Source organism: Myxine glutinosa, chromosome 3, assembly GCF_964187855.1.
Source record: "Myxine glutinosa chromosome 3, kmMyxGlut1.1, whole genome shotgun sequence".
Lineage (NCBI taxonomy): Eukaryota > Metazoa > Chordata > Myxini > Myxiniformes > Myxinidae > Myxine > Myxine glutinosa.
In genome coordinates this window covers 174,593,278-174,604,997 of record NC_136263.1, presented here as the reverse complement: position 1 = coordinate 174,604,997, position 11,720 = coordinate 174,593,278, and the positions used below count along the sequence as shown (strand labels likewise).

Below are 11,720 nucleotides of genomic sequence, written 5' to 3'. Positions count from 1 at the left end.
AAGAAGGCCGCATTCCAGTGGATTGGGAACTGAGTACCCTCGTCCCTCTATACAAGGGCAAAGGTGACCCTCTGGAGTGTGGCTCGTACCGAGAGATAAAGTTATTGGAGCATCGAATGAAGGTATTGGAAAGGGTGTTGGAGAGGACGATAAGGAAGAAGGTGAAGTTCGACGAAATGCAGTTTGGATTTATGCCAGGAAGAGGAACGACAGACGCGCTATTTATTGTGAGGCAGTTGCAGGAGAAGTACGTGGAGAAGAGGAAGAAGTTGTTTCTTGGGTTTGTTGATCTGTAGAAAGCATTCGATAGGGTTTCACGCGAAGTATTGACATGGGCATTGAGGAAGTTAGGAGTGGAGGAATGGTTGATCAGAGTAGTGATGGAAATGTACAAAAGAGCGCGCACAGCTGTAAGGACGAAGGACGGGAACAGTGGTGAGTTTGAGGTGAAGGTGGGAGTGCATCAGGGGTCGGTACTAAGTCCACTACTCTATGTAGCTGTGATGGAGGTACTGGCTCAGAACGTAAAGGAGGGTTTACCGTGGGAGTTCTTGTATGCAGATGATCTGATGTTGATTGCGGAAAGTATGGATGGACTGAAGGAAAAGATGAACAAGTGGAAGGAATGTATGGAGACAAAAGGTCTGAAGGTGAACATCGGAAAGACGAAGGTGATGGCAAGTGTTAAAGCATGTGGAGAGGTGGAAAGAACTGGGAAGTGGCCATGTGCTGTGTGCAGGAAGGGTGTCGGAGTGAACTCCATTCAATGTAAAATGTGCGCTGAGTGGGTTCATCAAAAATGTAGTGGTCTGAGAGGGTCATTAACCATTGTGGCAGCTACATTCAAATGTAAGGTGTGCACAGAGGGAGCTGCAGATGGAGGAAGTGTTGAGTTGGATCTTGGAGACGGCGTGAAGCTGGAAGGTGTGAAAACATTTTGCTACCTCGGAGACATGCTGAATGGAGAAGGTGGATCAGACTCGGCAACGGTTGCTAGAGTGAGATGTGCATGGAAGAAGTTTCAGGAACTGAGTGTGTTCTGATGAGGAGGGGAGTGTCGTTGAAGCTGAAGGGAAAGGTGTATGCTGCATGTGTGAGAAGTGTTATGATTTATAGGAGCGAGACATGGGTAATGAACGTAGAGCAGCAACGAAGGCTGGAAAGGGTGGAAATGCGAATGGTTCGGTGGATTTGCAGAGTATCATTGAGAGAGAGGAAGACAAATGATGAATTGCGAAAGATGATGGGAATAGAGCCTGTGATTGATGCTGTGAAGAGGAACAGGCTGAGATGGTTTGGTCATGTGTTGAGGAAGGATGAAAGTGACTGGTTGAGAAGAGTGATGGAAATGAATGTAGAAGGAAGTAGAGGACGGGGAAGACCGAGAAAGACTTGGCTAAAGATGGTGGAAGAAGAAATGCGGGCAAGGGGGTTAACAAGGAGAGATGCATAAAATCGGGCAAAATGGAGAAGATTGTCATGGGGACCGCAAGGCTAACCCCCGCTCTAGCAGGGAAAATGGCCTTAAAATGCATGTTGTGTTGTGTTGTTTCCCATCCATTTTCTTTCAGTGTGAAACCAGTGGTCTCGATGACCCAAAATCTTTAAGTCAGTACCGAATTATTCACGTGTCCACAGAACGAGAGCTCAATGGTGCTTTTGGGCTGGGTGTCCAAGACGTACAAGATAGGGGTAAGATTTGCAGTCAGTGGGGAATGCAACTTCATACCACTGCAAAGCATTGCTGTTATTTTATATATTTTGCATTTGAACAAAGTATGATTTTAGAGAGCTTGGGCTTTTCGACGATCAAGTGATAAATTATTCTTGAGTGATTCTTCACACTCATTTCTTGTCAAAAGCTCTTGCATCTTTTTTGCATTGGGTGCTGTTTCAAGTGAATATAGTTGAATTTTTAAATAAATCATTGCTTATTGTACTTGTCATGAGAAATTATTAATTTTTCATTACAAGAACACTGTGTATAATTATTACACCTCCATTGTTTGGATTCCTTTAATCCTTTGATAAACCCTGAGCAGCATTCACCAATTGATTATAGTTTCAAAATGAAGAATTACAACGGTGAAATGTTAATTGCAGCGGTGGTGTTTACCGCTTATTATTATTATTTTTTTCTTCAAAATAGATTATTATGCATTTAATTTTATTACCTCCGCCAGCGAAGATGGATGGAGGTTATGTTTTCACTCCTGTCTGTTTGCTTGTGAACAGGATATCTCAAAAAGTTGTGGACGGATTCGGACGAAATTTGGTGAAGAGGTTGGGTATGTGACGAGGACATATCAATTTGATTTTGGTGAAGATCTGAATACGAGAATTTTGAAATTTTAACTGATTCTTCACCATTGAGTGATAGGGCCAAAACCTATATGTAGCATAATACTTCAAAAAAAGTTGTGGATGACCTATGACAAAACTAGGTGGATGAGTTGGTCAGGCGACAACAACAAACCGATTTGATTTTGGTTCAGGTCCGAATCTAAATCCTGCCTATCTTTCGGATACAAAAAGTAAACTGATCACCTTGGTGGGGGTTTGCTCTCTACCGAGTGCCGGTCTAGTTTAAGAAGTGAATGTTTTCCCTGTTTCTCATATTAAAACAACTTATGGAATCGCCGAACAATGGATAGAGGCCCTGAAACAGAAAGATGAGGTCAAGGCTGTCACTGGCCATATTCAATGAAGTTGACAGAGTCTTTCACCCAGCGTTTCTTCCCAAGCACCCAGACTGTGCTGTCTTGTGGCCTGGCTGGCTGACTTCCTCCATGTGAGCAAATAGTGTGAAGCTCTTGATTGCTCTTCATTAACAGCTTTTCCTATGGATGCTGGCATGCTCCAAGGCAGAGTCGCTTGGTTTCCATTAATTACTCGTACCTCTCTTTTTCTATGGAAATTTATCTACCACTTTCTAGATGACTTGGTCTTATTTTATTTATCATTCCATTGGAGTGAGGCAGCTGCATCTGTCTCAGCAGTTTTGGAAGGAGGATACTGCTTTATCACACAACATTACTTGATCCACAAAATTCCCATGTCATCACAGTTTCTCTCTGGATCGATTCTCAAGGAAAGTCACCACTTGACATCTGTGACCAAACTCTTAAAAAGTCATTTTTTGCCTTACTATCGGCCATGACCTCTCTTGTGCAGACAAGGCTACCCACCAAAACCAGGCACAGATGGGACGTTCAATTTTTTTAATTCTTGCAGAACCTTTAAAAGCATTTGTTTGAAGCAGAGTGGAGTGTTTTTCCCCTCAAGAGCTCATGTACCTGCATCACACCTCTTGCTTTTGGAAACCATGATGCCCAAGGCTCGAAATATACTTGGCACGACTTCAATCCTTTGACTGAAGTCCGAGAACTCTTAATGCTATAACTTTTGGTCTTCTCGATATGCTGTTGCACAGCTCTTACTGCTTTCTAACGATAGACTTGTTTGGCGGTTTTAAAATCTTCTATCAGAAAATGATGCAGCCAAGACTGAATACGAACCACCACCTGCATTCCATCCCTTTCTTTCTTGCCTGTGGAATCTCCTCCCTATGTCCATCCAATTACGTTGCTCTGTCCACTGCTTCATGGGTCAAACTCACCACCAGCTCGCATTGTCTTTCACTTCTGTTCATGATTATATTATCTTCCCACTATCCTTGCCATACCCCCACACCATCACTCTTTTCTTACATGCCATGTTTTGTATGTTCGTCAAATGTCAGCTTGTTCCTTTCTTCCCTTTTGTGTTGATTGACACTCCCTGGTTCTCAATTTAATTTGCTGCTTTCAGAGCCTTGGCTTTATCTTAAAATGAAAATGTTAAACCAATTGTACTTGTACAATTGTTTGAAGACTCATTGTTTTTCTTTTCTTTTTTTCCAATTATCAGAACTTAACTTGAACTGTTTGGCAGTTTGATGCTTTTTTGTTAATTTGTAGAGCTATGGTGTTATTTTGTAAATCTTCTTGACCTGTTTCAATATTTAAAAAAATGCATTGGTTTGGGCTGTGTTAAATGCTTTGTGTCATTCAATCACTTCAGCAACATTTTGATTGCACCTATAGTATATTGCTTTTAGTGTTGATTTTAATATTGTAGATGTGTTGGTGATATTGAAGAAGCAGAGTCACCTCACGCCAACTCGAATGGTGGCTGCAGAAGAAAAAGTGAGTTCACCTGCACCATCATTGCTTAATCCCACTCTATCACCTACACCCTCCTGCTTAGCTCTCATCGCCCATGCCCTCCTACTTGGTCATCCTAGCCCGTGCCCTCCTGCTTGGTCCTCCTCGCTCATGCACTCCTACTTTGTCCTTCTCGCCCAACCCCTCCTGCTTGGACCTCCACGCCCATGCCCTCCTGCTTGGTCCTCCTCACCCATGCACTCCAACTTTGTCCTCCTCACCCACCCCCTCCTGCTTGGTCCTCCTCGCCAATGCACTCCAACTTTGTCCTCCCCGCCCACCCCCTCCTGCTTGGTCCTTCTCACCCACGCCCTCCTGCTTGGTCCTCCTCGCCCGCGTCCTCCTGCTTGTCCTCCTCGCCCGCGTCCTCCTGCTTGGTCCTCCTCGCCCACGTCCTCCTGCTTTGTCCCCTTCGCCTGCGTCCTCCTGCTTGGTCCTCCTCACCCGCGTCCTCCTGCTTGGTCCGCCTCGCTCGTGTCCTGCTTGGTCTTCCTTGCCCATGCCCTTCTGCTTGGTGGCTGTCCTACCTGCTCGTATTTTTGGACGTTAATGATTGAACTATACATATGTCATACGGTAACTTATTGTATGCTGGTTGGCATCCAGATCAAATTCTAAACTTCTGCCTTCATTGTTTCCTCTGTGTTTTTAATATTTGTTTTTGTGCTGCTATTTTCTGCTAACGCAGACACAGAAGTCTCCAGATAAAGATGCTATTTCTCGGGCCACAGCAGACTTGGTCCCAAAGAACTCTGAGCGATCTACAGCCACCCCTCCAAGCTTCAGAGATGTAACCAAGCCTGCATATATCACAATTGAACATAAGCTGTTTGCATCATCCTTTTATATATTTACATTTACATTTATATTTGTGTATGTATGTATATATATATATGTGTATATATATATATATATATATATATGTATGTATATATATATATATATATATATATATATATATATATATATATATATATATATATATATATATATATATATATATATATATATGTATATATGTATATATGTATATATATATATATATATATATATATATATATATATATATATATAGATATAGATAGATATATATACATACATACATACACATATATATATATATATTATATATATATTGTTGTGGATATGAGGATTATGTTTTTTTTATTGTATAGTAAATGGTTGTGCAATATTGCTTGATTCTGGACCCTCCTGCCTCCAGTGTTGTGTAAAGGTCAAAGGGCGTCCCATAATTAGTCCATAAAGCATACACGTCAGCCAATCATAGATTTCCCCCTGGTTGATAGTTATATCTTTATTATGTGTATTAGGGTAAGGCCTTGTCTCCCATTAAGATGACACTCCATTGCACCAAGTGAAATAGAGTAGATTTCTTTCACTTTCCCCTTTCATCATTGCCAAGCCTCGATTGCCAATTACATCCCCTCCAAAACCACCATTGAACATGTGCTCGGGTCGGGGAAGAAAGGCGTGCCCACCCGTCGTCATCAAGGGCGGAGCCAGAGGGTCGCGCGACCAACCAGGGCCGAGGTGAGCACACCGATGGGCGTGTCCTGAAGGCCGGCGGCTTGATCGCCGGAGGCGTTATAAAGGCGCGCGCGCAAGAAGCAAGGGGGTGGTCGGTGGTGAGGAGTGATTGGACCAAGAGAGAGAAAGAGTGGTTGGACCAAGAAAGAGAAAGAGTGGTTGGACCAAGAAAGAGAAAGAGTGGTTGGACCAAGAGAGAAAGAGTGGTTGGACAGGGAGACGTGCAAGAGTGTTGTTGAGTTGAGGGTTTGGACCAGACGAGTCAGACGAGTCCTGGAAAAGCGCGCGACGTCCACCGCCGCAGCAGCAGACAACAGCAGCAGCAGCGGCGGCCACAGCAGCAGCAACAGCCGCTTGGGGCCTGGACGGCGGTTTTGAGCAGGGCAGCGAAGGAACGGCGGCTGCTAATCGTGCTGCAGGACCCCTTGGACCTTCCTCTCCCTCCAGCCATCCACCTCCTGCCTTTCCATCCTCTTGTGTACGTGAGTTTGTTTTGTTTGTTCTGTCCTGGGTATTTAATTAAGCTTGTATAAGGAATTTGCACTGTGTCTCTAATATCTTCTGTATATTATTTTATTATCTTTCCTTCTCCTTGGTTTTTTTGAGCCTGTAAATAGCAAATAAATTATATTCGTATTTCCAACCTTTTTGTCTGCTTCTTCTTCACATCCGTGTCGCCTTAGTCTTTTCCCTATTGAATATCTGTGGCGCGATCCGGCCAACATTCGGGAATCGGGTTAGTCGGGGTAACTGTACGACCGCGGGGCCATCCGCTCGGCAAACACAACATCTTATCCGCGGTCCGTAACAATTGGTGTCAGGAGTGTCGGATTCGGACCTGGGACTAAATTTATTTAGCCCAAATTTTGGAACACCAATTGTACAATTGGCCGTAACAATTGGTGTCGGGAGCGGGGCCGGACCCAAAGTGCGCTTAACGCGCTCAAAATTACGAGCTGCCGAAATTTGTTTTGTTTTAAAAAAAACCCAAATTTTGAAATCGCGCCATGGCTAGTCAAGGCGATCGGATGCCGGTGGGGGAACTAGAGGAGGGGTTAGGAGTAACCCAGGATCAGAGGGACGAAATAGAGGAGAGCAATGAGGAGGTGGTTGAGGAGGTATCAGGCGCACAAAATGGCGCCCTCGCGCACATGGTTATTGCGGCACCAAATTTAGCCGCGCCCGTGGTCGCGGCAGCCGAGCCCGAGATGCCAATGAATTTGGACCTGTTTATGAAACAGATGATGGCATTTATGGTAAAAACAGACGATAATTTCAAAGGGATGGAAAACAGGATAGGGGGCAAAATGGGAGAAATGGGGGGTGAAATGGGAGAAATGGGGGAACAGCTAGAAGCTAAATTTGAGGGGTTAGACAAGAAATTTGAGGGGTTGGACAAGAAATTTGAGGGGTTAGACAATGGGATAGAAGGGGTGAAACATGGGTTAACGGGGGTGGAAAATAGAATGGCTGCCCAGGAGAATCAGATAGAGGGGGTGAAAGATGGGTTAAGGGAGTTAGAAAACACAATGGACGACAAATTGCGGGAAGTAGGGGAGCAATCCGCCCGGGAAATCAAACGGATGGGGAACCAGATAGAGGAGGTGAAAATCGGGTTAGAAAGTAAATTGGATGCTCAGAGGGATGAATTAGGACAGATGAGAGTGGCATCTACAAAAGAGATGTAGGAGATGAAGGAGGAGATACGACGAGGTGTAAGTGAGGAGGTCTCGGGGGTACGCGAGGAGGTAAAGCGAGGTGAAAAGCGTATGGAGAAAGAGGTGAGGAATAATACGGCGAGGTTACAAGGGGGCATAGAGGACCTGACGGAGGAGGTGGAACAGCTGACGGTGGGACAGACGGAGTTAGTGGAGCAGGTTCAAAGGAACACTGCGGTACTAGGAGGGTTAAAAGCGACACAAAACGACATTAAAAATGACAATAGCGACACAGAGGCAATGTCAGATGGTACGTGAGGGACTGACAACGAGGTTGGACGAGGTGACAGAAGTAATGGAGACGAAGGACCGGGAGGTGAGGACGCACATAGAGACGGTCAAGGTAGCCTTAGAGGACGAGATTGAGGAGACGCACCGGGAGATAAAAGAGGTGAAGCAAAAGTTAAAGGAGGTGGAAGTGGAGGTGAGTGAAATTAAGAAGAGACGGACAGAAACGAAGAGAGAAATACAGGAGGAGGTGATGGAATATGTACAAGGTCGGTGCTCAAATTGTGATGATGTGCTCGCTAACCAAATAAAGAGTTTGCAGGTGGCGAAGGAGGTGCGGAGACGAGGTGCCAAGGTGAGTGGCGATATATTCGGAAATGTAGATGATGTGAGGGGAGCTTCAGTCGGCTTGGGGGTTTATTTGGATCCGGGTGTTCGTGAGAGGCCGTTGGTAAAGTGGGTGACAGGTACGGTGTGCGAAGGAGGAGGTGTGTGAGAATGTCCGACTCTGGGGTGTGTGAGGAAAAAGTGCGCACCGAGGAGTGAGTGTGCTGTCGAGAGTGAGTCGGTCGTAGCGCGTGTGCGAGGGAGCACATGGAAGCGTGTAGTGAGGAGTGTTACAGAGGATGTAACGGGAGAGTGTGCGCAAGAGGGGGCGTGATAAAGGTGTGTAACGGACGGGTGCATGGGGAAAGAGTGCGCTGTCAAGAGTAAGGGAGAATGCACGCCTGTGCTGAGTGTTACAGAGGATGTAACGGGAGAGTGTGCGCAAGAGGAAGCGCGACAAAGGTGTGTAACGGACGGGTGCATAAGTAAAGAGTGCGCTGGCGGGAGTAAGGGTGATTGCGCGACCGAGTGTGGAGGTGAGAGTAGTAAGAGTGACACGGAGCGTGAGTTGGTTGTGGCAGGTGAGAGAGGATGTACACCTGGAATGGAAGGATGCACACCTGGAATGGTAGAGTGTGTATGGGAATGCACGCTGGAATTGGTAGTGAGGCACGTGGTTGGTTGTGCAAGTGAGAACACACCTGTGGTTGTCACAGAGGAGGGGGCGCGAAGAGGTGTGTTGGTGAGGTGTGCGAACGACGAGTGTGTGCAAAGGTGTGCGGTGGTCAGGTGTGTGACAAAATCTGTAAGCGGATTGAGTGTACCTGGGTGTGTAAGAGAAGGTGCAATGATGGGGAGCAAGGAACGGGCTGCGGGGTGTACGGGCGGCGTTGGAGCACCGAGCTCGGTGAGGGTGAAAGGGGTAGCGTATGCGTGTGAGCATGCAGGTGAAGCATCGACGGTAACCGGGTTAGCGGTTAGAGCGACTTATAGCCGAATCGGGCCCTGGGTGCGTGCCGGGCAGCGCCGGGCAGCTTCGCGTGCCGCGAGGACCAGCGGGGATCCGAACCACGGCGGTTTCGAAAGAATCGCCGTACGCGATCCACGCCGGGCCGCGCTTTGAACGGCCGCGTCCGTGCTCCACTAGGCGGAGCGGGCAGCCCGATAGGAAGGGTCGTCATGGCGACCACTTTTTGTTGAGGCGTTCCGGCAGGTCGAGATCGGGCCATTGGACGGCTCTGTGCCGAGGTGGTGCGTGGGATCTCGGCCCGGGTAAACCTCCTTCCCTGCACCGAGTGCCGGACGTATCCAACCGCCGGCACCAAAGAACCCGCATTCATTGCTCGGCTTTACGAAGCCGAGCTTTAGAGATGAATTGGCGCACCGAGAGGCATTAGTGAGTAGATGTGATGATGAGGATAGTGTTTTGGCCCCGAAATTAGAAAAAAAAAATTTGATGATTGGCAGAGTGAGGATTGGCAGATGATTGGCAAATTTTTGATTTGTTGAATTTGGACGAGCAAAATTTATAGTGAAAGATACCCGATGTGGTGGGATGGCAACTCTGCCATCTCTCACAGCGGGGGCAAAGGAGCACTAGAGTTATGGGGTTTATGGCAGTGAAAACTAGCCCGGGTGGGTTAGGATATCGTGTGTAGGGATCTAGAAAGATGACCTTAGGTAACGTTAAGATTAGGTAGTGACAATGATACCTGTAGTGGGGATGCAGGTAGATTAGTTGGATGATAATGACGTGGTATGTGCTTAGTTTAAAGGGAAGACGGGGAGCACTAAGTTAGCAGGGTAACAGGTAGATTAGATGATGCCGTGTGTATGGTGAACAGGTGTGATTGCACAGGTGTGCAACTGAACAGGTGTATGGAGCACTGTTTGAGTGAGTGATGGTGATGAGTATTGTGCTGACCAAATGATCCAGGAAGGAAGGAGGGTGCAGGTGGCACCAGGTGTGATTGCACAGGTGTGCAACAACAGGTGAATGGAGAATGGTTGTGTGAAATACATGGAGTGTGGAATACCTGGAGTGTGGAATATATGGAGTATTGGAATGGATGGTCGTGGAGTGAGTATGGTGGAAACTATGGAGTGGAGTGGATGGTGCGAAGGTGTGAATGGGGGGAAGGATGGACCCCCATCACGAATACCCGGGGAGGGTAGTGTAAGTGTTAGGTAGAGGGTAGAGGTAAATTGTGGTTGGATATTGGCATCTGTGGTGCGGGTGAAAGAATGGTATTTGGATGGGTGCATTAGTGTTGTGGAAATGGCTGGGCGTGTAGCCTGTTAGTGTGTGTAGTTGGTTTGGGCACTCCACCACTGTGAGGATGTCGGCCAGGTGAGGCCGCAGGTGGGCTCTGGGAGCCGGTAGAGTTGTTGTGGATGGGGCCCGAGGACCCGGAGGACGGACCCGGGTAGCCCAGTGCCAGAGGGCACCAAGGGGTGACAGAGCCAGGAGGGGCCTTCCCCAGTTAGATAGGTTAGGGTGAGGAGCTAGGTAAGCTCGGGTGGCAACTGCAGTGGTGGAGGTGTGCAGGTGGGTAGACCTGCTGGGAGAGCTACACACCCCAGTCCTGAAATTGTGCAAGGGCACAGTGAGTTGCATCGGGGGAGTGAGACCCCAAATTGAGAAGCACCACAGTTTGGTCAATGGGAATTGGTTTTTAGAACCCATAGTGTAAGTTGGCCAATGGATTGGCAGGGAAAGACCCCGGGTAGTGTAAAGTGTGTTAATGTCATTTAGAGGATAGTTAGGATTGAAGTCTCCTTGCACCATCTACATCCACTCACCTGAGGCGACGTAACTCCACACCATGCCATGTTTTATTATTTTTATGATGCAAATGTTTGGAATGTGAGACGCATCATGACGTGGGTGTGACATTGTGCTTGTTGTTCCATCTCTCCCTCCTTATGAGGATTGATGATGAATTGGTGATGGCAAATTTTGAAGTAGAGGGAGTGAAGACGAATTTGGTATAGGGGGAAGATGTGACGGTAGCGACTAATTGGTAAATGTGTAGATTGTTGTACATATGGGGTAAGGGCAAGGGTAGTGTAGGTGACAGGGGGGGTGACGTACGGTAGGGACGAGCTTTCTCACTTCGCCTTGCATTGCCTTGTTTGATGTGTCCCCTTGTGACCTTACCCCTCGCTCATCTGTCTGTCCCCCCTTTTGTCTCCCACATGAGGACCTGTGCGCCACTGGGCGCCGAGGGGAGCGTGCGTGAGTCCGCCATTGTGCGCCCGGAACTCCCAGAACCAGCTGTCTGCATCGATGCACCACATTATGGACCACGTGTCTGTGGCTGAGCACCACTGATGGACCCCATGGGTTGGGGCATGGCCCCTCTGCTGGAACCGGCCATGAGGGCCCGAAATCTTGCTGGCGGACCTTGGCCACAGGGCACCGATGCCCCACAGGTGAACCATACATAGTCGGCCCCTGTGGGCCATAAATAAAAATAAATGGACACGTTGGGTGCATTTTATTTTGATACAAATAGGCCGCCAGCAAAGAAGATGACAACATCAGGAAAATAGCAAATAGCCAGCAGAGGGAGCCGAAGAGCAAGAGACCACCTGCAGGGTTAGGGGTTGTTGTTTTTATTTTTTATTGATGAACAATGATGACTGTGCACCGATTGGTGCTTGAGGGTGTGTTGGTGCGTTTTGGGTGCTT

At 47.3% G+C, this 11,720-nt stretch overlaps 1 protein-coding gene across 2 annotated transcripts in view; it reads left to right on the top strand.

Moving 5' to 3' along the window:
* The window catches only part of UBAC1 (UBA domain containing 1), a 44,430-nt gene that overhangs the window by 3,689 nt on the left and 29,021 nt on the right, over positions 1–11,720 (top strand). For both annotated transcript variants that reach the window (XM_068109824.2, XM_068109825.2), the window contains exons 2-4: positions 1,572–1,692; positions 4,120–4,187; positions 4,894–4,995. In XM_068109824.2, coding sequence (XP_067965925.1) covers positions 1,572–1,692; positions 4,120–4,187; positions 4,894–4,995 — 291 coding nt within the window. The remainder of the gene's footprint in view (positions 1–1,571; positions 1,693–4,119; positions 4,188–4,893; positions 4,996–11,720) is intronic.